This window comes from Barbus barbus (assembly GCF_936440315.1).
Source record: "Barbus barbus genome assembly, chromosome: 16".
Lineage (NCBI taxonomy): Eukaryota > Metazoa > Chordata > Actinopteri > Cypriniformes > Cyprinidae > Barbus > Barbus barbus.
In genome coordinates, this window is record NC_136744.1 from 25,856,441 (window position 1) to 25,882,853 (window position 26,413).

General features: G+C 38.7%; 1 protein-coding gene across 2 annotated transcripts in view; it reads left to right on the forward strand.

Moving 5' to 3' along the window:
• LOC306882655 (cytoplasmic polyadenylation element-binding protein 3-like) overlaps window positions 1-26,413 on the forward strand; it is a 56,575-nt gene that overhangs the window by 15,153 nt on the left and 15,009 nt on the right. For both annotated transcript variants that reach the window (XM_079437456.1, XM_079437455.1), the window contains exons 4-10: window positions 3,558-3,614; window positions 14,090-14,113; window positions 16,572-16,739; window positions 18,364-18,453; window positions 24,180-24,298; window positions 24,774-24,888; window positions 25,013-25,194. In XM_079437456.1, coding sequence (XP_079293582.1) covers window positions 3,558-3,614; window positions 14,090-14,113; window positions 16,572-16,739; window positions 18,364-18,453; window positions 24,180-24,298; window positions 24,774-24,888; window positions 25,013-25,194 — 755 coding nt within the window. The remainder of the gene's footprint in view (window positions 1-3,557; window positions 3,615-14,089; window positions 14,114-16,571; window positions 16,740-18,363; window positions 18,454-24,179; window positions 24,299-24,773; window positions 24,889-25,012; window positions 25,195-26,413) is intronic.

Genomic DNA, 26,413 nt, shown 5'->3' on the forward strand with positions numbered 1-26,413 from the left:
CACAACTTCCCCTAGACCTTTAACTGTTTGTCTCCGATTGTTGCACTGTTTTGCAGCAGTTTGTCAGGTCTCAGTGCACATTTTGCACACGGCCACTGTAGGGTCTTTTCTATTAATAGTTTAACATTGTTTGTCTTTCCTTAAAGCCGCCCTGTTAGGGTGGCCGTGTGAAGCTGAAGGTGTGTGAATGTTGATGTGAGTGTTGCACAATTTCAAGGACGTTACAGTCTCAGTTTGATTTTCCACAGCAAAAACTTGTACTGATGGCTCCTAAAGCCAATTTCATGAGACTTTGAAATTGTCTGTATTTAATAATGTTATCCATTAGAGTCCTAATTCAAAATCCAATATAGTTCAATACCAGGGATATGGAGATCAATGCAGCTCCATGTGCAAATTTTCAAGTGGTCAAAAATCAAATGTAGCTCACTTTACATACAGTAGATTATTGTATTTAAAGAGATGTGTCTTTAATGTTGAAACTCAATGTATATGGTCTCTCTCTATCAAAACAATTGCATAGAACATACAATTATGTAATCAAATTAACCAAATGTTACATTTCATGATGCCTTGCATCATTTAGTCAATAATTGTACTAAAACTATGGTCAGATTGAATATTTTTCTTATAAGGTTTAAGTGTTTAATATATATTCTACAGGGTTTGAGACACAATCTTTGCGCCATTGGTAATTGTGCCCTGTTGTTAAAGCTCCAAGTCCTTAGATGTTGTATTCTAACCTTTATTTTAAGCTGGTGTGTCAGGGGAAAAGTTGGCTTATGTGTATCTGCCATAACAAGACTAGAATGTCGCCCTCTTTCATGCAGAAGGAAAGACACTGGCATTTACTTCCAGTGTTCAGGCCTGATCAAACAGCGAGAGGGGAAAGGGAAATGCATGATTTGCATAACCATAGACCCCTCTAAGGAAATGTCAGGGGAACATGTTCGGCTCTATCTTTGAGGTGTCTCTTCCCTGCCAAAAGAATACTGATGTTAATCTTAATTGAATGTGAGCTGTAGGTTTCCATTAAAATTAGGTGCGTCTTGCATGAGAATACTGGCAAATCCAGCTAAAACCAGATTAAGATGGGAGCATGGTAACTGGTTTCTAACAGGCCCAAGTTGGTCATTAGCTGGTTTTTAGGTGATTGACTAGCTAGACTGCCATTACATGGCTGGGCTTGTAGACCATTTTGCAATAAACGGCTACAAAACTCTCAAAACCAGCTTGACCACTTTAAGCTGTTGTGACCTGGTTTTATACTTGGTAGTTCATCTGGTGAACCTCGTAAACCAGCTTGGAACATGTTTAAGCTACCATTTTAAGCTGGTTGTATATTTTACAGAATGGTAATGTTCAAATTGGCAGAGATAGTCAGTCTGTCCATTATGTCACTGTTGGGTCAGAAGAAACACGGCTGCAGTCAAAGACGTGCTGGTGAGGACCTTAATCACCACCAACTCTTCCAGCTATCTTGAAGTCTGAAACAAGTGAAACCGGCCTCAGAATTACAGCCACTCTAAAATATTTACATGCATCACTTTAATACTCTGCAGAAAGTGCAAAAATATTGAATTACAATAAGGTTTAGGCTTCGTTTATAACCATACTCATTTATTTATAGTTTACATTTCAATAACTGTCTTCCATTATCTGCTTGACCTCAAATTTGTTCATGCAAATTCTCTCACAGTGAATGTTTTAACCAAATGTATGTGGGAAAGGAAGTATTTGTCCATTTCTTTTAGTACTAAGTGTTTTGTGTTCCAGCAAAAGTCCAAATATCTTTAAAACAAAATTAGATGCAAGACCAAATTTAGTGACTAAATTTAGTTTTATGCCTAAATGAATGTAAACACAACATGCACTTAAATTCAAGATTATTTCTGAAAAAATAATCTTACTGATTTTTGTTTGTCAGGTAAATTCAACTTCTTGTAGCAATGCATAAAATATATATACAAATGTTGAATGCACATTTACTTTTGTTGTACTTTGTGAAATTTCACAGGTGAGATCCAGACGTTTCAATAGAAATTTCTACAGGATGAAATTTCGCAACGGGTTCAGTTTGGTCAAGCAAATTCGCTGCTCAGTCTAGAAATGAGTTCTGTTTGTTCTGTACTTCATACATCACTTCACTAATTGGCAATAGACAGTTGACATTTTTTTCCCTACAAAATTTGGCCAAATGTGACCATACCTGAAGTCGCTTTGGGTAAACGTCTCTGCCCAATGCATTAGTTAATGCACATGCAGTCTTGTTTTTAGGACCTTTAGTCATATAGTCTAGAGAACAAGAGAAAGATACTGACAAATAACAGTTTTATGTTTATTGTATGTGAGTATTGTTTGTTCAGAATGACTCCGCAGTGACATTTAATTCAAATGACTATGTATTTGAAGCGTAGGCTTTCTTTAAAGGGCATTGCGCTGTTGATGAGATGAATCACGGGGTGTTCAAAGGTGTTGATGCTTTATGATAAAATCGTGATGCTTCGTTCATTTAGAATCAACTTTACACCTTTTTATTAGCGTGCTTTGGCAATAGGCACACGTGCTGGCAGTTGAGCTGCTTTGGTTTGAATTATTGAGAAAATAGTCCAAATATGAAGGATGTGCTCTCAACCCAGACACTATATATAGCACAGCACTCTAGTCCGAACAACACATTCAAGCTGCGAAACATTTGCCCTGCACGTTTTCACCAAGCCAAATACCTGTTGAAACCACACCACATTGCGCAAATTTCTCATTGCTTGCCATTATTTGGCATTGGTTGAACCACTGAAGGGCAGAGCATCTCTAGGATTCTTGGTGCGCTGTGGGGAAGAACTTTGCAAATGTGACTTGCAACGGTTCAGAATTTGCATAAGAGCCTGTCGAGGCTTGCTTACAGTGTTCTGTGGAAGCCCCCGGGAGCTTTGCTGTCATTTGTTACCAAAACTGCTAATGCAGGCACATTAGAGCTCTGACTCTGAAAATAAATCAACAGCTGTTTTCGGCCATGCAAATTAACACATGTAGTTACAAAGAACTCATGTGTGTGTTTACTCGGGAGGTGCGTAGATGTTCGCTATGACAATTGACATGTCCTCATTAAAAAACAAATCATAAATAGATGTTTTTAACCTGAAAATGCAAATGCAGGGTGTTTCATTAGTGAGCTTGGGTTATAATTTAACTTTAAGCACACTATATTAACATTTTGAAATAGGTTACAGCACAATTCATAATACAGTGCAAGTACGCTTTGGATTTTCGTCTATAACAGTAGTTTTGTTGCTTTTAGCTTTAAAGCAATCTGTATGCTAAAATTCATCTGCACTATCTCACAAAAAGCAGAGATAGGCATTTAAAATGAATAGTCTTCCAGGTGAATTGGTTAAAAATATTGGTGTTTCAAGCCTTAAATCTGATGTTCATGTCAGTTTTAGTGAATTAAACTCTATTGCGTAAAAGAAGGGTAATAAACTGGTTTCCAGTATGTCAGATCAGATGTCTCAATGGTGTAATAACTCGCATGGCTTGTTTTTCTCATTTCTTTGTAGGTCGAATGGGTCTCAACTTTCACCATCCAGTAGCGGAACATATATTACCACTGAACTGTGAGTATCTCTCTCTTACAGTAGCTTATTAATGCTAATGAACGCATGCATTTCATTTCAGATGAACACAGTGTTGGATTTCTAAGGCAGCAAGTACATCTTGTTGTATATCCCCTCGTATTTCAATCTGCTGAGACAAACAATTCAATATACATTACAATTTAAAAGTTTGGGGTCAATATTGGCACCCTTGATAAATTTGAGCAAAGGCAGCTGTGAAAATAATTCTGCATCGTTTATCCTTTTGATCTTTCACTCAAAAAAATTCACAAAACTCTAACCTATCATTGAAGTAAAACAATTGAAAGTGAGGAGAAAAGCTCATGATGAAATAAATGTTTTTCTCCAATGAATGTTGGCCACAATTATTGGCACCCCAAGAAATTCTTATGAGTAAAATATCTCTGAAGTATATTCCCATTCATATTTACATTTTTTTAGCACACCAGACTTTGGAGGATATCAAACATGTTTGATATTTTCAGCCGATTTTAGAACACATATGTTTTCATTTGTCATGCGTCTCCTAGCAACAAGGTGCATGTTTCTGCGTGAGTTCGTTGTGATCGGAATGACTTTAAAGTCTGGTAGTGTATGATCCTCGGTCGCGTAGTGCAGTGATTCCCAAAGATTTACAAGGGGTCGCCAAGCTCTCTAGTTTGACCACAAGATGAAATTCCTGACAGTTAGTGCCTACCGTTTAATATTCTGTATTATGATTAAAACCATTTGTTTACCAGGATTATAAAAACTCACCTAAATACTGTCCAACATTAAGCAAAGGCAGTAACAATCTCACACAGTCGCAGCATGCAGCGTAGGTTTCATTTTGTTTGAAAATATGTCGGAAAGCAGTGGAAGGTTTTACAGAGGGAAATTATATGAATTAAAATATGAATGAATTAGGGGTTTGCAATATGACGATTTTTGATCGTGGACGATAATATCTCTCCACGATCCACTTTTGAAGAAATATCATAGGATCGTGCTACAGAAAATATTCTATCAATTACAGTTCTGGCGCCGCCGTCTCTATATTCTGTACAACATGATGTACAGCGATAGAGTTACTCTGACAGGACACTTATTCGCGATCGCAAAAGTACATTATTTGCATACAAGACTTGCCGGTTAAATGTTTCATTCAGGCGTTGGTCTGACATGCGCTTTTTCTGAGCGCATACACCAGAAGCGCGCGCGCTAACACCCTTTCAAACAGCGCCTGATTACTGAACTAAGTTCCCTATCTGTTGTTCACTACAAGTTATGTCGTGACGACATTAGGGGATTCACTTGGGAGCCCCAATCACCTTTTGATATTAAGAGAAAACGCCAATGAATATTGGCTAGTGGATTTTGCATACCTGAGCCACTCCCCGTGCATACAGGTATAAATAGGCGACAGGTGCATCCACTCATCAGATTTTTGCTTCAGAGCAGAGTGGATGAGAAGATTGCTGATCTCCACAAAGCCTTTCCACCTCTTTATTTTGTTCCCGGTTGGCGTTTGTGTCCCTCCAGCAGCGATTCCCCTGGGCACTTCAACTGAAAGAGCAAATTCTAAAAGAGCAAATCGCGGACGGTTCGCGTCTTTTTAAAGATGCCGTTTCGTCCGTGTTCTCTTGGTTGCGGTCGTTACCTGTCCGCGAATGACGGACACGATCGTTGTCTTCAGTGTCTTGGCATCCAACACACTGAAGATGCGTTCGTGGATGATTCATGCGCCTGTTGTGGGCATATGAACATGACGGCGCTGCGATCTCGCCTTTCTTTTCTGAAAAGATTGGCACCCTCTGCCGCCACCCGTTCTGGTCTCTCTGGCTTGAGCAGAGGACCGCCAGCTGGCGCTCTGGGAGATCTGAGGGTGACAGTAAGAGCTTCTCCGCCGGGCACGTCCCCACGGACCTCTTACTCCTCACGCAGGGATTGTCCCGTCCGGTTCCCGAGTCATCTCGCTGGTTCGTCCCACGGGGCTGCCAGCATTTCATTCGGTGCGCCACTCGAGGATCAGATGTCGATCGCAGCATCGGGGGATGGGCTTTCGTCCTCTGAGGATGAAGGTTTGGTGGGACGGCCCCCCTCGGGTGCTGTCGCCATTGCCGAGCCGGACCCGGAGTTGACGGCCATGCTTGCCCGGGCAGCCGCGAGTATCGGGCTGGAGGTCAACAGACCGCTCAGTCCTGAGCCCTCGCGGCTGGATGTTTGGTTTATCGGGGCGGGACGAGGCTCACAACTCCTTCCTCCGTTCTCACTACCCTCGATGGCGGGGCGGCTAGGGGGTACGTGGACATTCCCCAGGTGGAGAGAGCGGTTGCGGTGCACTTGTGCCCACAAAACGTCGCCACTTGGAGGAATCGTCCGCGTCTAAAGCCTGTAAGCTGATGGCTGCTCTTGCGGCCAAGGCTTACAGTGCTGCGGGCCAGGCCGCCTCTGCCTTGCATGCCATGACTATCCTGCAGGTACACCAAGCCAAGGCTCTAAAACAAATGCATGAGGGTAGTACCGACCCAGGGTTGATGCAGGAGCTGCGCACGGTGACTGACTTTGCCCTCCGGGCGACGAAAGTCATGGCGTGGTCCCTCGGGGCGGCGATGTCCAATCTTGTGGCCCAAGAGCGCCATCTCTGACTCAACCTGGTAGAGATGAAGGACGTCAACAAAGTACGCTTTCTCGACGCTCCCATCTCCCAGGCTGGGCTGTTCGGCGACACTGTCGAGGGCTTTGCCCAGCAGTTCTCGGCAGACCGAGGCGATCCAGCACATCCTGCCCTGGCGGGATGCTCCAGCTGCCACTGCTGGTCCGAGGGCCAGGCCTCCGTCTGCTCATTGCCGTGGGCACCCTCCTGCATCCTCCAGAGCTGCTCCGCCCCGTGCTGAATCGACGCCTAGGCCGGCGCGTTGAGCCTCTCGCAGGAGTGCGGCACCCCCCACGTCCCAGCCGGCCCCCAAGTCCTCCAGGAAGTCAACGAAGCGGCCCTGACGCGAGCAACTCAGAGATGTAGAATTTTGCTCTTTCCCAGGAGACAATGAGGACAGCGTCGCTCCTTCCCCCAGAGGAGGGCCGGGCGGAGAATCCTGTGTTTCTTTTTGTTTCTGTTCCCACGTTTTCAATAAAAGAGCAATTTCCCTATCCTCCAGGTTCTCAGGTTCGCAGGCTGACAGTGTGCGACGCGCTGCCTCCTCACTTTCGCCCGCGACCCATCTTGCCAGCAGCCAAGAGAGTGCGGTTCGGGGACGCAGTGCCTCCCCGCACGCCTCTAGCCAGTCCCCCCAGGGATTCAGGGAGTTCTGTGGGGATAAGTCAGAACGCACCACCTTCTGTTCCATCCAGCCTTACTCATCTTCGCAGCACCAATGCGGGTACGTCGCTTGTTCCTTTGGTGCCACTTGCACGGTGTCTGGGGACGTGGCTTGCGTTGCCCAACCCGTCTCGCTGGCTCATTCGCACAATTCAACTCGGCTTTGCGATTCAGTTCGCCGGGCGACCTCCCAAATTCAGTGGCATTCTCGAGACTTCGGTGGCAGTCCGAGACGCACCTGTCTTGCGCGAGGAGATTACGGTCCTCCTGGCAAAGGATGCAATCGAGCCGGTCCCTCCAGCTGAGATGAGGCAGGGGTTTTACAGCCCTTACTTCATCGTGCCCAAGAAAGGCAGTGGCCTTCGACCAATCCTGGATCTGCGAGTCTTGAATCGGGCCCTGCACAAGCTCCCGTTCAAGATGTTGACGCAGAAGCGCATTATCAAGTGCATCAGTCCCGGGATTGGTTTGCAGCGATCGACCTGAAGGATGCTTACTTTCATGTCTCGATCCTTCCTCGACACAGACCGTTCTTATGGTTCGCGTTCGAGGGGCGGCCATAGCAGTACAGGGTCCTCCCCTTCGGGCTCTCCCTGTCCCCCCGTGTCGTCACGAAGGTTGCGGAGGGCGCCCTTGCCCCGTTACGGGAAGTGGGCGTCAGGATCCTCAACTATCTCGACGACTGGCTCATCCTGGCTCGGTCGTGAGAACAGTTGTGCGGTCACAGGGACCTGGTGGACCAGGAACTGTTTGGTTTTCCAGGGGGTCCCCTGAAAAAAAGGTTGGGAACCACTGGCGTGTGGTGTATGATGCCCAGTTTTCCTTTGTCAGTATTTACAAAGTCGGTAAGTGTATGATGCCTGGTGTTTTAAAAATCTGTTCAGATTTTAAAAGTCGTGTAATGTATTCCAGCCTTAAAGATGTTAAAAATCTGCCTAGAAGAGGACATGTCTATATCGTCCTAATGCACGGTGAGGAGGAGCGTTTGAGTGGCCAAAGACTCTCCAAGGATCACAGCTGGAGAATTGCAGAGATTAGTTGAGTCTTGGGGTCAGAAACCTAAAAAATATGTAAATCAAACATCCCCTACATCACCACATGTTGTTTGTGAGGGTTTCAAGGAAAATTCTCCTAGCTCATCTAAAAACAAACTCCAGCATATTCAGTTATCAGACACGACTGGAACTTCAAATGGGACTGGCTTCTATGCTCAGATGAAACTAAAAAATGAGCTTTTTGGCAGCAAACTCACCAGATGAGTGTAGTACAAACAGGGATAAAAAAAAAAAAAAGTACCCACGGTTAAATATACTGCTGGATCTTTAATGTTGTGGGCCTGTTTTTCTGCCAGAGGTCCTGAAAATCTTGTTTGATGCATGGCATCATGGATTCTATCAAATACCAACAGATAAAAAAATCAAAACCTGACTGCCTCTGTTAGAAGTAGAAATGGGCCGTGTTTGGATTTTCCACCAGGACAATAATCCAAAACAAACATCAAAATAAACACAAAAATGGGTCACTGAGCACAAAATGAATCTTTTAGCATGGCTGTCCCTGTCCTCTGACCTGAACGCTTCAGAAAATTAGTGGGGTGAACTGAAGAGAAGAAGCACCAACATGGAGCTGTGAATCTGAAGGATCTGGACTGGAGAGATTCTGGATGAAGGAATGGTCTCTGATCTCTTATCAGGGGCCCGTTTCAATAAGGAGGTTTAACCTACTCTGAGTTTAAACTTGAACTCAGAGTTGACTTACTCTGAGATGGGAAACTTGGAGTTTTCTGTTACAGAACAGCTGAACTGAGTTAGTTTACTCAAATCTAAGTAGGTTGTCTCTGACTTAAGCTCGTGCACCACGACTATGAAAAGTCACGATCAGCGGAGTGCCGAAATTACTATTCTCCATAGCAACAGCTCCCGCCAAAAAGACGTCAGCGTGCGTACTTCCGTCAATCCGTAACTTTAATTCTTAATAACTGTCAATAACTTAATAACGGTTATAATATCAGAGATGAAAACCGTAAATTATGGAACTAATATTCATTTTAATGGTATCCCATGGCCATAAAAAAAGAGAGAAAAAAGAAACCAGAATGTGGCAGCTGCTAAAAATTAAGTATGAAAACACAATTCAATCAAGATAAAGCGTTAAGCATGAAAGGTTCATGGGTGTGGGCTAAATGACTTTACAAACATTTGACATTAAATATTAAAAATGCCAGGAGCGTTTTTACCAGGGTCACAGTGACGACTCAAGCTAATCGTGCTCGTTAGCCTGATGGTTTTAGTAGGTTATCGGTGTATCTGCTGTAGGTACCACTGAAAAGCTTCGAGTGGGATGTTTGAGGTCTGGCGTGTCATGCGTGTGGTTTATGGATGCCGTTTGTTGGAAGCAGCACAGGAAGGAGCCGGCAGGGCTCGTGACCACTCTTACAACCTCTAATTTGGACAATTTAACTGGAAGAATAGTTTCCATGTCTGTTTGTATGAACTCTCATTTAAAGTTCAATGTTGCACAGAATGTTGATTTAGATGATTTAACTACTTTTGCCAACCAGCGACCGCCCAGTTTGACCAGGCACATTTTTATTGGAAGTCTTATTATATTATATTTAGTGCTGTCAAAATTAGCGCGTTAACGCAGGTGATTAATTTTTTCAGTTTAACGCGTTAAAAATATTTAACGGCGTTAACACAGGGGCGGGGCTAGTGTTGGCCACCCCACTCACAACTGCTGCCTCTGTCTCTTTTTTCTTGCTAATTTAGTCACAGAACGTCTTTACGAGCATTTCAAATAGGAGATGTTTCAGACGCGTGCTTCAACTTCACTTCAGCGTCGGCGTGAGTCAAAGGAGCGCGGAAACTGTACTGTACTGAACAAAGGCGCTGCCGCACGCTGTAGCCTTTATCATTTCATATCAAAGCGCGAAAGAAACGATGTGCATGCAATGTCGTGGTCAGTTAAGTCATGAAGGTGATTAAAACTGCCTTAAAACGGTGCTTGCGTGAAATATATGAGTCACATTTAAGAACATGTCTCTGAAATGGTTTTCAAAACTGTCCTGCACTTTCTCACTCATCTAACACACTCGTCAGATCATTAATAGAGACTTTAAGACCTGAAGTGGGTCAGAAAATGTAAAGTGAGTTGAGAGAAAACACGATGCGTGTCAGATCCGCCTCGGCAGCTCTTAAAGAAAAAGCAGCCAAAATAACCTATTAACCCAGCTGCTGTGATGTCTGTTCATCAAAGAACAAAAAAAAAAAAAAAAAAAAAGGAAATCAATAACTTTATAGCTTTAAGGACTCATCTGTATTTAATTTAGAATTTAGTGTTTGATAACTTTATTCAATTTCTGTATATTTCCTACTTGCTGAAGGCATAGGTAGCTAAATATGACATTGGTTATACTGTGTTTATGAGAAAATAGTTTAAAGTTCACTTAAATTAGAAGTTATTTTTATTAAAGTCTAATAAATATTAAAATTGATGGCTCTCAATTATACTGTAATGTTGAATGGCAATAGTCAATGGTTAAATATTAGGGAAAAATAATTATTTTATAGAGACATCAATATTGGTGTCAGTGATACTGGCCTTCATTCATTAAAAAGATGCCATTAATCAAATATTAAAAATATACCGTCTTTATGTTGTTTCTACATTAATTTGAAGATTAAATGTGAAATTATTGCAATATAAAATTAGATTTAAAAAGTTTAATGTTAGGTGGGATTAATCGCGATTAATTTCAGGAAAAAATTGTGATTAGTTAATTTTTTTAATCGATTGACAGCACTAATTATATTATATTATATTATATTATATTATATTTAGTGCTGTCAAACGATTAATCACATCCCAACTAAAGGTTTTTATATATTAAATATATTTATATATAATATAAAATATGAATATGAATATATAAATATATAAACATAAATATTTAAAAAATATATACTGTATGTGTGTGTATTTATATATAAATAATAAATATACACAGTACACATACATGTATAATGTAAACACAAACTTTTATTTTGGATGCAATTAATCGTTTGACAGCACTAATATAGATATCTCTATTTTAATCGATTAGTCTAGCCTGTTTGCAGTTAATGGACGCAACATTGAAGGGCACCTCCCATTCAATTAATCGCAATAAGCATTGTGCGTTGGTACTTTTAATATGAAACAAAGTCTCAGATTTCAGTTTATGACCATTGTATTGCAGTATTCAAACAATAAATGCCGTTTTGGCGCTGTTTAATGTGGAATGACCAGATCGCTGTAGCGCCTCAGTTCAACAGATGCTACAGCACGTAGCACACGGGAACTGATCATCTCCTCCACATTAATACGTTTCAGCACAAAATAAACATGACTAAACATTCGAAGGTAAGTTAAAAGAAAGAGTACAGCCGCGCAACCTCAAAGTATATTCGGTGACCATAAACTCGTTAGTCAGACAGAAAAATAAACTGGAGCAATTTTTTTTTTACTGTTCTTTAATGTTTTATTTATGTTTGAATAAATCTTTCCAAGTTTTTATGACAGCCACTATTTAAATGTGTATATTTTAAAAAAACTAACTGAAGTAATTTTAATTATTATAAAAACTTGTACAACTGTTGCAGTTGTACAGCACAAATCAGTCAATTTTAACCTTCAATATTATAATGTAGTACCAAATGATTCTCATGTATATTTACAGCATTAGCTGAGTTTTTTTTGGGGGGGGGGTTTCGTTGAGAACATTTGGCATGTACTGTACCTGATATGTATCCAAAATAATCTATATTGAATCGAATTGGTAGTCGAATCAAATCGCAAGCTTGTGAAATAGAATCGAATCCCAGCCAAAACCCAACCCTACTTATTATATTATATAAGAAATATTACTTTATTATATTCTTTATTTACTTTTTTATAATTACATTTTAGATTTAATTAGTATATTAAAATTAGATGTGAATTTGTATTATATTTTTATTTCAGTTAAAAACCCTGATTTATATAAATTTGCAAACAACACATTTTAGTGGATGGAAAATGTACCCAATTTAAATTTACATTGGCTTTAAAAGTGAATTTGAATCACTTTGATTAGTGTCCTAGTTGACTGACTGCAAAAAATGAATCAAACACATATTGATGTTTTTTTTTCAGTTGAATGGCTTCATTATTGTCTATATGTAAATATGTTTATCCTGCCGCAGATTTAGCTGACTGGTCCGTGTTTTCAAACTGACATTGATATGCTGCCTTGCATGTCAAAAGTCGAACTATTTTTAACGTCTTAAAAAGGTTTCAGTCTTGTTGTGAGATGCTGAATAACAGTGAGACGTGCCGAAACGGCTAAAGACGTCCATCTAGTGCAAGAATACATGGTCAAGCACTTAAGAAATGCCTCGGATGAGCACAGTATTTTTTGTGAACACCACCCTCACCTATTTGTACTCGAAGCACAAGTAGATTTTCTCATTAACCCCTAATGGTCTGGGTTCACACATCTATAAAGTGAAGTGACATTATGCCAAGTATGGTGACCCATACTCGGAATTCGTGCTCTGCATTTAACCCATCCAACGTGCACACACACAGCAGTGTGTGTGTACACCGTGAACATACACCCGGAGCAGTGGGCATTTATGCTGCAGCGCCCGGGGAGCAGTTCGGGGGTTCTCAAGGGCACCTCAGTCGTGGTATTGAGGGTGGAGAGAGCGCTGGACATTCACTCCCCCCACCTACAATTCCTGCCGGCCGGAGACTCGAACCCGCAACCTTTGGATTACAAGTCCGACTCTCTAACCATTAGGCCATGACTTCCCCCATAAAGCAAAACTGCACAACAAATGCCTGGCTGGTGTTCATTTCACACCATGTTTAGAGGACAGAGTTTGTCGGACTCTGTGTTCTTGCTCTGTATCCCAGTGTGTCAAGGTTGTGTGTGATATGCTGTGACTTGTATTAAGAATCAGCCAGAGGGACTTCCACCAGTTGCGGTTACTCACTCTTAAATGTGACCGTGGTTATTCTTTAACAGAAAGAGAAACTGCTGTATCACTGTAACTTTCCTTCTTGCTGCCCTACAGTCACTTCTCAAATCCCAGTGAGGAACAGATACCCCGTCTGTCTCTCAGGGTGTGTGGTGACTCACTTCAGACACAGTAGCTTTCTCCTTTCATTGTTGCTAGGAGTATGAGACCCCTGACAACGCCGTTTAGACATCTCTATGTATGCAGTGGCTACAGGCAGTTTTAATGAAAACCCAAAAAAGTGAGACGCCGCAGAATGAGAACAATAGCTCCAACTCTGAAAATGTCATGCATTCGGAGCCGTTCTCTATGGTTTCTTTAGACCTGACTACTTCAGGACCCTTCAGGATATTGTTAAATAATAACGTTACATTTTGGGGGGCATTTTCTTTTCTTTTTTTTTAGGAAACTAATACTGTTTTAAAGAAATTAAAATAATTCTGCAAAGATGCATTAAAAAAGTTTTAAAAAGTTCTATTTATCAAAGAATTCTTTTAAAAAGGACAGTTTCCACCAAAAATATTAAACAGCATAACTGTTTACAACATTGATATTTTTCACTGAAGTAACGGCTGCTGAAAATTCAACTTTCCAATCACAGGAATAAAATATATTTTGAAATATATTAAAATAGAAAACTGTAATTTAACGTGTATACAAATAAAAAATATAATGCATTTTCAAATTTATTTATTTATTTGTTGGTAGCATTATAAATTAATTACGAGTATTTTTAACAACAAAATAAGAATTGAAAAAATTATAATTCAATACACTTTCATTCCAATAAAATGTCCTCACAACCTTTGTGCCATTTGGATTTATTGGATTGTGTAGATGTGTTATTCCATTAGTTAGCTAACATGTCAGTTTAACTAATTGTAGCTTGAACAGGAAGATTCTGTTGTGTTCAGCTGAATGAGAAGACTTTAGAAAATCCATGACATCTCTTGTGGCATCACCCACAATGCAATGCATACACACATTTTGCACTGAAGTGTTTCAGACAAGTGAAAACAAGCTTGAAAAAACCCTGTCTGTCTTTCTTCCTCTTCTGTCTGTCTGTCTGTCCCCTCGTTCATGTCCCTCTCTGTCTATCTTTCTCTCTCTTCACCCATCTCTCTGCTCTCGAGCAGCCAGGAGCTATGGTCGCAGAAGAGGTAACCTGTCGCCTTTTTATGTTTGTGCTCGCAGAAATGATGGGGCATTTGCTCAGGCTGAATTCTTCATTGTCTATGAGGGTCACAGGGGGGCATAATATCATAATATGCTTCCTTTGTGCAGTGATTGCACTAATTAATGTTGATTTTGCCATTGTTTTCTGCTAATTGAAATATTGCTTCCTTTTATGTTAAAGCATACATACAAAGGTATATTTTAGCTATTGGTTTCCTAAAAAAACGATCAACGGAATATTATTTAGAAAGTTGACAATATCTGTTTGAAGTTAATCATATGGGCTTGCTGCAACTCTCATTTCAAGTGTTGGACTTAAGGTCCTTGGACACTGAGTCCAAAAGTTTCGTATGCATTTTTTCGTTGGTTTTTTTTTTCTTCGTATTTGTCATCTTTTTTTTGCTATCAAAATGTTTGTTACGGATGCGAAAACGCAGAAAATCGAACCGATCCGAATTTTTTTGTGTGTGCAATGACCTTAATCCTGTCATCCAGTTCTGTGTCAGAGGGTTTTGCACCTCACATGTGTTGGCTTTGGCTCTAGTTTGGTTCTAGTACTCCTCTCATACCCCTTTTCCACCATGAACCACTAACATCTTAAACTACAATCACCGAAGCTGTCTGAAAGTCCCAAATGTGGCAGGATTAGGGTGGCCATATGTGCCGTTCATACGGGACACGTCCTGGCCAGGATTTTAATAAACATCCAAAGTAGTTTGACCAATAACATGCAGGTATTGTACATAATCATCCAATCATGGCGCTGCATGTGAGAAGGTGAGATCTACAGAGAATTATCAAAGCGATGCAAATATACACGTGTTTATTCGGTCGTTTGACTTCAAGCGTCGCTGCTCACGATCAAAAAAGACACCAAGGTAGGCACGAGAGCAATTCGAAAGCGGTGCCATCTGCTCTGCTCTCTATAGCAGAGGTCTTCAACCCTGCTCCTGGGGCCCCACTCTCCTGGAAAGTTTATTTCCAACCGGCTTCAGCACACCTGCCTGCAATTTTCAAGCAGTCTCAAGGAGCTTGATTGGCCGCTTCAGGTGTGTTTGATTAGGGTTGTAGCTAAACTCTTCAGGATAGTGGGTCCCCAGGAACAGGGTTGAAGACCTCTGCTCTATAGCTCTCATGAATGTCACACAACGATCTACTTTCACAGTGCAAACAGCTAAAACCTGGATATTTTAGGCAATATAGAAAACCTGGCAAGGACGCGTCCCGTAAAAATGGCCCGTATGGTCACTCTAGGCAGGATGCCTTTAGTTTATGGACACCCTGATTCTATTTTTGACTCTACTCATTCCTCATCGGTCTAAAATAAATTGATATGCAATGATAAATGTGAGTTCATTATTGTTTTTGTTACATGTTTTAAAAACAGATCAATTAAGACGGCATTTTGAAACTGAATTAAATCCCTTTGCATGTTTAAATATGTTCTCAAATCTAGGAATAAAGATGGAAAAGGGATATCAGTGTTTGTCTGTAAAGGTTCTCCAATCACAGCACTAATTTCTTATTTAATTTATTGTTTTTCTTTTTTTTGCATTGCAGTATGAAAATGTGCCTTGTTTTATGATGCTTTGAATATATCGATCACATCTGTTTTTTAACGTGTCTTCAGGTTAACACTTCACAAATATGAGTACGAAAATAAAGAATTGAATTGCCTTTCGCAATTATTGGAGATTTTTATGGTTATGGTGTTTAAATGTATAATTTTATGAAAGCTTCATTATTTCAACAATCCAGTTTCATGTTCGATTTAATTAACCATTTTTAACCAAAATATATGGTTATTTATGCCATTATTGAAATATATGTATATACTACCATTCAGAAGTTTGGGGTTTGCATGATTTTTTCATGTTTTTATAAGAAGTCGCTTATGGTTGCCAAGGCTGTGTTTATTTGATCAAAAATCCAGTAAAATCAGTGATATTGTGAAATAATGTTCCAGTTTAAAATAGTTGTTTTCTATGTGAATGTATTTTAAAATGTAATTTGTGACGCAGCGCAGAATTTTCAGCATTATTACAGACTTCAGTGTCACATTTAAAAAAAAGTAAAAAAAAAACAGTATTTTAATATAAATGTTTTTCCTAACACTTTTGATCAATTTAATGTAAACTAGCAGAATTAAAAAATATAGATTTTTATTTTATTTATTTTTTTATTGTAGTCACCCCAAACTTTTGAATGGTAGTATATTATATTAAATGTAAATTAGCATTATAATTTTCAGTGAGTTAATTAATTAGTGTAGAAATTATTATTATTATTTATTTATTTTTTCCTTAGGTCTTTGTCTTTTTTTTTTTTTTTTGGTCCACTAATCAGTTTCTCGCCTCTGGCTTTCTCTCTTTCATCTCCTTTCCTGTGTGATTCCTCCTTTTCTCCTTTTCTTCTGTTTGTTGTCTCTACTTCCTGTTGCAGGTCGCTCTTCACTGTTTCCTTTTGAGGATGGCTTCCTGGACGACGGTCACGGTGACCAGTCGCTGACCCCTGGCCTGAGCTCGCCCACCCACTGTCAGAACGGAGAGAGGATGGAGCGCTACTCCAGGAAGGTGTTTGTCGGAGGACTGCCACCAGACATCGATGAAGGTAAATATACATGCTCCTCAGTCCTGAGCTTGAGTTTGGAGGGTATGTTAATTAATATTAATGTTTAATAAATATTATGTGTGTTAAAGGTACAGTATCATAAATCGAAAATTATATACACAATGATTTTAGTGCTGTTTTGTGACCGGTGCTGGCAAAATGAGTCGGAATGCGCAAATTTTCCAAAAGGAGTTATTTTTATTTTCACATTCTCCATTAATATCTTCAAAATTATATATGACTTGCTGGAATCATTTTGGATTTCAAACCAGCATGGGTTTGAAAATCATATTTCATTGGTTTAGACTCATGTCATCGAGAATTCGATATAAATATTAACAAAGCTGGAATGCTGCGCTTTGCAACAATAGACTTACAACTTGTGGTGAGAAACAGTAGCCGTCGTCCAGAAGTGTGCAGAGAAAAAGCTACTCCTCTCAGAAAACGTACAAATAAAGATCATTTTAGATGTTTAATTACTATTTGGAGCATTAGGATCGCTAGAAGAGGGCTTCATGAACTCATTTTTGTGAAAACCTCAAATTTGACCAAAACGGATATTTTTCACTTCTTTGGCTTTCCAGCTCAAAATTAGCCCGTGCGACTTCCGACTCATTTCGCCAGAACGGGTCACACATGTATCTGTTTCAGGTTTATTATCATTTAAGAGATAGTTCACCCCAAAATGAAAATTCTGTCATCATTTACTCATTTCAATTTCTTCTGATCGCTCAAGATATTTTGAAGAATGTTGGGAAACAGATATTTTCCAGTAGCCATTGACTTCAATAAGGAAAAAAATACTATGGAATTCTATGGAAGTGATTGGCTACCAGCAACTGTTTGGTTCTCAGCATTCTTCAAAACATCTTTTTGAGGGTGAGTAAACGATGACAGTTTACAGTTTTAGGTGAACTATCCCTTTAACTAAAACTAAATCCAAAACTATTAAAACATTTCTGTTAATTGAAATAAATCTGAAATAAATTAATATATAAAAACTGCATAAACTTTGGTAGTTTCCAAAGCAACAATTCAAATTTTTGTTTAGTTTAAATTGAAGCAATAAAGTGACTAAAATATTATATATTGAAGTAACAAAAATGACCAAAGCACATAAAAATGTACTAAAATTTAAATAAAAACTAATTCAAAATATTAAAACTATAATAGTATATAAATAGTTAAATAAAACCAATCTGTTTGTTGCCTTGAAGAAAGATTGAGGTATGTCAGATTTTTTGTTTATACTTAATAAATAAAGGTATTTTGAAAAATGCTAAAACTTAAATGACAGTTTGTGGGAACTTTATTTTTCTAATCATTTAGAGATGTTTTTCACCTGGTTGCCAATAAAGGTCAATAAAGTAAAATGAATGAATGAATGAAAATAAAAATTCAAATAAAATAAACATTTCCATAAATTTACCACTGACCCAGAATATTATATAGACTGTGGGTTGTGCACTTTTGGCCACAGAAAAACACCTGGCGAATGACTTTTGCATTTTAAAGAATTCGAGTCCACAGCATTGTTTTTCAGTGGCGATGCAGTGACTGCTTGCTTTTTTACAATGTTTAAAATCCATAATTCTGGCCTAAATACTGTCCATTTTTCCAACAGATGAGATCACTAACAGTTTCCGTCGCTACGGTCACCTGGTGGTGGACTGGCCTCATAAAGCAGAAAGCAAATCCTATTTTCCCCCTAAAGGTAATGACATTGACATCATCTCTACTGCAGCACATACAGCTGCAGATGTTTAACAAATCAGTGACCGTATGATTCCCCTTGACACTTCCTTCTTTGAGTGAAAATAGTGAAAGTATTACGTCACCGCCGGTCAGAGAGCATTTGTAATCAGCACGCACCTCAAATGAGTCTATTATGTGGATGCTGGTCAGTGTTTAGTCTCCGAGCATCGGGAAACTGTTGTGTTGTGTGCGTCAGATTGGTCTCTATCGCTTCAAAGTGCCTCCAGGTGATCATTGCTGTGGCTTGAACAGACACACACAGACAAGTACTTACAGAGACACACCTAGAGGGAAAAACGTACTGCATTTTATCATGTTACACACGTACATGTTTGTGTGAGGACCTGGAAAGAGGTAACAGAGTTTGTTTGGAAGGGTAAACCGAGCACAGGTACAATCCACATATCATATCCTTGAAATTTGAACAAATATACGTCATATTATTTATATTCATCATATTATTTGCTTAATCTAGCAAATAGATATTTCATTAAGTTTTATCAAACTTGGTTATGCCTGTTATAATGTGTTGTACAAGCTTTTGTTACTTTCACTGTTCATTTTATTGCTCTTATTTACAATATATATATTTCAAATTTATTCCAGGAATACATGGCCTCTCGGCCCATAGTTCCACAAAATCATAATAACGTGGCAGATAATCTTTTCTTCATTCCATGGTATATATGCAATGCCAATCTCCATGCATATCCCGAATTACAAACACTTGACACATCAATACAAACATCACCAACAAGCACAAGATCGCCTAAGTATTTCTTACGCAAATCCTCATACAAGGAACAATCATACAAAAACTGCTTCTCATCTTCTATCACAGAAATATTTGATGTTAATTTACAATAACTACAGATTCTCTCTGCCATTGGTGTATCACTCCATCTGCCTGTTTCTATAGCAAGATGATGACTTGAACATCTAAAAAGGAACAATGATCGTACCAGTTGCATATTATATACAGACGCAATGTAGTGGTCATTAAAAATCCCATGGCACTTCTCGTAAAGAGTAGGGGTGTAACCCCAGTGTCCTGGCCAAATTCCCTCCACTGGCCCTTGTCAATCATGGCCTCCTAATAATCCCCATCCACTTGATTGGCTCTATGACTCTCTCTCCTCTCCACCTGGCGCCGTTGTACCGTGGCTGCCGTCGCATCATCCAAGTGGATGCTGCACACTGGTGATGGTTGAGGAGAGACCACCCCTCATGATTGTAAAGCGCTTTGGGTGTACAGCAATACACAATAAAGCGCTATATAAATGCATCATTCATTCATACTTCATTTAATTGAAAGCATATTATAACATTTTCTTGGATAACGATGATTAGACACTAGTTTTATCCAATGCATGATGCATCTTTTCATATAAGAGGTGGACAATACAAATCTACCCTAATCACCCAAGACAGCTACATTGCTCACACTCGTACTGACGCACAGGAGTTTTTTTTACAAAAAGATACCTGAATATTTTCAATACACTCCACTGGTTCAAAACCCCATATCTCAGATTCATAATAAAGTATGGGTGCAACCATGCGATCAACCAAATACAAAGATCGATTGCAGCTAATTTTATGTTTACGAACAAACCTTAGCAAGGAAAGCATTGCTTTCTTGCCTTGGCTTGCTAAAAGTTGTCAGGTTTTCTACCATGACAATTTTGGTGTAAACCACACACCTAGATATTTGTAACAATTAACCACTTCAATCTGTTTACCCGCAACATACCATTTTTTTATTCTTATTTAGAGAGCCCCCTCTTCTAAAAACCATAGTTTTCATTTTATTCAAATTCACTCTCATACCATAAAGATTACAACATTTTTTCCAGCTGTTCAATATGTTTCTGTAACCCTCCAATTGTATCTGCAATATTAGCCATATCACTTATCACATATCACATATATGATATGACATAAATAGTTTCAATTTGAATACCTTTACAATTTTTCTTCAACATTGTTATATATTCATTTTAGAAAAGGATAAACAAAAGTGGACTCACCATGCAACCCTGTCTTACACCAATGGTGCAGCCAAAAATACAAAGGATTATGCTGAACACTGTCCAAAGCTTTAGAAAAATCAATAAATATACAATACATCCTTCCTTTTTGCTTTGTAATATATTTCTGAACCAACGACTGTAAAATAAAAATATTATCTATTGTAGAATAACCTAACCTATACCCTGTTGTTCTTCATAAAACATATTATTTACTTCTACATAAGATACTAATCTCCAGTTCAAGACCTATGTAAACATTTTCCCAAGCACATTAAGCAATGAGAGCCCCCTATAATTTCCTACATCATTTTCATCACCATTCTTGTATAACGGACAAATCACAGCCTCACACCAAATCTCTGGAAAGTCCCCTGTATCTAGTATTTTGTTATATAAAGACAGCATTATAAGACATAACACATGTGATGCTGCTTTCAGCATCTCAATAATAATAATACCGTCTGGTCCAGGGGCCTTTACAATACTCACTGTCATAATAGCTTTAAAAATCACGTTATAAGTAATACTACGATCTAAAATTTCATCTTCATTAAATAATGCAACTTCATGATTAGTTTTCGAAGTTTTCAAAGTCAGCATCTATATTAAATTTCGAATCAGATAATAACTTTATAAAATATTCTAGCGACTTATCATGTGCAATATTATTAGACTGTATATTATTAGACCTTCCATAACTTTTAATTTTCTTCTATAGCTGCTGTGTTTTCATGTTTTCCTGTAGTATGTTACCTAAACATTTAAATAATACAGTTTTTTCTTTGTTACATATTTTTTTAAATTGTTGTTTCTCAAGAATATAATTGTTCATAATCTCCGCATTACCTGTTCTTCTGAACTGATTTAAAACACTATATTTGACAGATTTCTGAAATGAACAATCTTCATCCCACCACTGTGGTTGTTTAACTTTAAATATAGACTTTTTAATTAGAAATGTACCTGCTTCATGTAAACAGTCTGTCAACATCTTAGCTGCTATATTAGTATCTTCTTCCACTGCAGTAGAAAAGCCACCTAAAAAGTTTCCATTCAGTGAATAAGATAATCTTTGCAAAAACTGCCTCTAACCATTAGTGCCCCATTTAAATCTTGTCCAATTTTTCGACATTTGTGTCCTTGATTCAACACTACTTAACCTCATGGTATATGATAATGGGAAGTGATCAGAAATATCTACATATAAAATCTCAAAATCTTTAACATATGTAAAGAGTTCACTGGATATAATAAAATAATCAGCCATGCTGCATCCAGCTGCTGACATAAATGTAAACTCTCCACTTTCCCAGTTCTTCCGTTTACAAAATGAATGTTTAAATTACGACACATCTCTAAAAGACAGCGACCAAATGTATTAACCTTATCTTTTGATTTTCTATACCCTTCAAAATAATCATTACTATAATAACTACCACATGCACTATATTCAGAATCATCACACTCAATGTAATCACATTCATTACCAGTTCTAGCATTAAAATCCCCTGCAATGATTAACTTTACATCTCCAACTTGATCTAACACATTTAGAATTTCATTTTCCAAAGAAATAATAAAACTTTTCTCTTCTCTATCTCTATATGAACTAGATCCCTCAGGTAAGAACAATATTATCCTCAAATAATCCGCTCTTTTTGTCGGAAAATAAAAATATGCAGTCAGTTGCTTGTTCACAAATCAGAGAAAAATATTTCACAATAGAATCATGTACATAAACACAGATACCGCCAATATTACGACCAAAATTTGACACGCTTATGTACAAGACAAAAACATGTATAATCAGCCAATAAATTATATAAGGGAAAGGGAAGTGGTGTGTAGCCAAGTGTGGTGACCCATACTCAGAATTTGTGCTCTGCATTCAAGAATCCAAGTGCACACACAGTAGTGAACACACACCAGTAGTGAACACACACCAGTAGTGAACACACACCAGTAGTGAACATACACCAGTAGTGAACATACACCCGGAGCAGTGGGCAGCCAATGCTGCGGCGCCCGGGGAGCAGTTGGGGGTTCGGTGCCTTGCTCAAGGGTCTCACCTCAGTCGTGGTATTGAGGGTGGAGAGAGTGTTGGTTATTCGGTCTTATACTGGTTTATCTGGAGACTCGAACCCACGACCTTCGGGTTACAAGTCCAACTCTCTACCCATTAGGCCACGACTGTGCATCTATTCTTAATTATATATATATAATTATATATATATTACATTGTTGTTGTTGTTATGATGTAAATATTTTGAATAAAATGTTTAACTGAATGAAAGAAATCCATGTCATATATACCATTAATTAAAATAAAATAAAAATAAATGACATTTTTTTTATTCTAGAATTTTAAAGTTAAAAGTCCTGTGCCCAGTGATTAAAATGTCTGGTGAGATTATTATGAAAAAATGTCACTTGGTTTGATGTTCTGTTATATAATGCAATGATTTCACACATTAAGAACGGTTAAAGTGTCCAAGTACTTTTTGAGGCCACTGTATTTTTCATTTTTTTTATGAGATGTCTGCTCTGTATAATGATCTACACTTGTGGATTTTATTTATTTGGACTGCAGTAGTCCTCGTGCCTGCACTGTCCAGTCACCGTGTGTAACAGCTGTTTGCAGATGTATTCATTGTTCCTCCAGCTCATATGAAACACTGATCCAGACTGAGTGAATGGAAGATGCTGGTCATTTTTCCATCCAGTGTTGTGTAAAGCATTATGACTCACAGTGGGCAGGACTGAGGTCAGCGCTGAGGCTCTAAACACATTAAATAGGGTTACATGCCTTCTTCAGGTGCTGTTCACGCTTATCAGTAATGCTGAGATTTTTTTAAGAGCTCCTTCTGTTCGGAAACCAGCTGGAAAGCAGGATGGAAGTGAAGCCAAGGTTTAGCTGGTTAACATGGTCCAGTTAGCCCCTGCTGGAGGGTGCAGGAATTGATTTTACTACAAACCATTCAAAAGTTCCTGTGTATTCTGATCAATTATAAAATGGTAAATAATTTATTAAATTAAAACATAGTTTTAAATATATATTTAAAAAACGGCATTTTAACGGCAAAACTCTTAAATCTGATGCTTGTTCTTGAATCTCTCTCAACACACTCCTCTGATTTCTTTTGATGTCTTTGACTAAATTTCCCAAGGTTGTTGATATTTCTCTGTTCTTTCGACTCCTTACACTCTATTGCGCTCCCTTTCCCTGGGGCAGAACACCTTGTTCTTTTCTTCCATCTGGTCTTTCTGCTGGCTCTGATCCTGTTGTTGTCAAACTGCAGTGTTATAGAGGAAAAACACTCCTTCAGAAGGGCTTGAGAATGATAGACGTCATGGATTCACAGACAGATAGGCAGACAGTATATGTGCTCTCTAAAGCAGTCAGGTTAATGCCGAATGCATGTAAAGTGTGTATTTACATATGCATCATGAGTCTTCTGATCACCAGATTGAGTGAATGGTTATGGTTAGTTTCAGGCTGGTTGTCTTTATTCCTCCACATGCAGACTCATTTCAGTCTCTGCCATCAGCAGCGGTTACGTGCTTCCTGTGTTCTGAGCTCCTCTGGTCTTGGCTGCAGTCTGACTCTGTGTAGCCAGAGATTGTCTCATCTCTCATGCTCTTCCTTCTGCAGGTTATGCTTTCCTGCTTTTCCAGGAGGAGAGTTCGGTCCAGGCCCTCATTGACGCCTGCATTGAGGAGGACGGGAAACTCTACCTGTGTGTCTCGAGCCCCACTATTAAAGATAAACCAGTGAGTGAAGCACTGCTACAGCCCACTGAAGCTTGGTGTAGTGGATTTGTCATCCAGAGAAATATGCTTTAGCACTCTGTCAAAACAGACATACTGTTCAGTTATATTAAATATATAATATTAAAATAAAATATATAAATTAAATTATATTTAATTACATTATATAAGAAGTAAATATATATATTATATTACAATAAAAAATTTATATATTATATTATATATGTGTATATACACACACACAAAGTAAAATAATACACATTCATTTTAGAAACATATATAATTTGATATTTTATATAAAATGCATTTAAATAATATTTAAATAAATAATTAGTGTAATAAGCTAATATAATTTACAGAGTAGATATGAGATGCACAAATTCACCTTCTCACAGAAAACTAATTTGGCCCTACTAGGTCTTAAAACATGCCTTTTGCATTGAATTTCTGCTAGAGATGAACAGTTTTTCGTTCTCAGGTCCAGATTCGCCCGTGGAACCTGAGTGACAGTGATTTCGTGATGGATGGCTCTCAGCCTCTCGACCCACGGAAGACCATTTTTGTGGGAGGCGTTCCACGACCTCTACGAGCAGGTAAATTTCTCGCTCATTTTATATCTTGTTGTCCTCCCAAATTTTAAATATGTAATTTGTTGTAATCTTGTGCATAACCATCATATTCTGTATAATGGCGTATTTCTCCTCTTTATGTGTTTAGTGGAGCTGGCTATGATCATGGACAGACTGTATGGAGGTGTGTGTTACGCCGGCATTGACACTGACCCAGAACTCAAATACCCTAAAGGTGCGGGCCGAGTGGCCTTCTCCAATCAGCAGAGCTACATCGCTGCCATCAGCGCAAGATTTGTCCAGCTGCAGCATAATGACATTGACAAACGGGTGAGTGAGCTGCAGTGTTTGCCATTATACACGATGCAGAAAACAGCCGATTTAATAGCAAAATTCAATTCACTACTCACTAAAGTTTTTGTGACTCCTATCCAGGGTTATTAAACTAAATCTAAAACCATAAAACAATGCATAACTTGAAATAAAATAATACTGAAAGAAAGTAAAATACAGTGCCCTCCAAAAGTATTGTAACAGTAAGGCCAATTCCTTTATTTTTGCTGTAGACTGAAGACATTTGGGTTTGACATCAAAAGATGAATATGAGATGAGAGATTAACATTTCAGCTTTTATTTACAGGTATTTTCATCTGGATCTGATACACAACTTAGAAGATAGCACCTTTTGTTTGAACCCACCCATTTTTCATGTTACCAAAAGTATTGGAACAGATATAATTAACATAGATTAAAGTGAAAAAGACTTAATATTTAGTTGCAAATCCTTTGCTTTCAATAACTGCATCAAGCCTGTGACCCATTGACATCACCAAACTTTTGCATTCTTCTTTTGTGATGCTTTTCCAGGCTTTCACCGCAGCCTCTTTCAGTTTTGGGGAGTTACTCCCTTCAGTCTCTTCTTTAGCAGGTAAAATGCATACTCTACAGGGTTTAAGTCTGGAGATTGACTTGGCCAGTCTAAAACCTTCCACGTCTTGCCCCTGATGAACTCCTTTGTTGTTTTGGCGCTATGTTTTGGGTCATTATCTTGCTGCATGATGAAGGATCTCCCAATCAGTTTGGTTGCATCTTTCTGTAAATTGTCAGACAAAATATTTCTGTAGACTTCTGAGTTAATTTTGCTGCTGCCATCATGTGTTACATCATTAATGAAGATTAATGAGCCTGTCCCAGAAGAAGCGATGAAAGCCCAAGCCATTACATTACTTGTGTAATGTGTACTATAATGTACACCTGTGTACACTGTGTTTCAGATGAGCTTGTATGTTTGGGATCATAAGCAGATCCTTTCTTTCTCCAAACTTTAGCCTTTCCATCACTTTGGTCCATAAAATCAGTCCATAAAACCTTGTCCCAGAATTTTTGAGGCTCGTCTGATATTCTTCTTGCTAATGAGTGGTTTGCATCTTCTGGTGTAGCCTCTGTACTTTTGTTCATGAAGTCTTCTGCGAACAGTAGACTGTGATACCTTCACTCCTGGAGGTTGTTGCTGATGTCACTAAGAGTTGTTTTAGGGTCTTTCTTTATA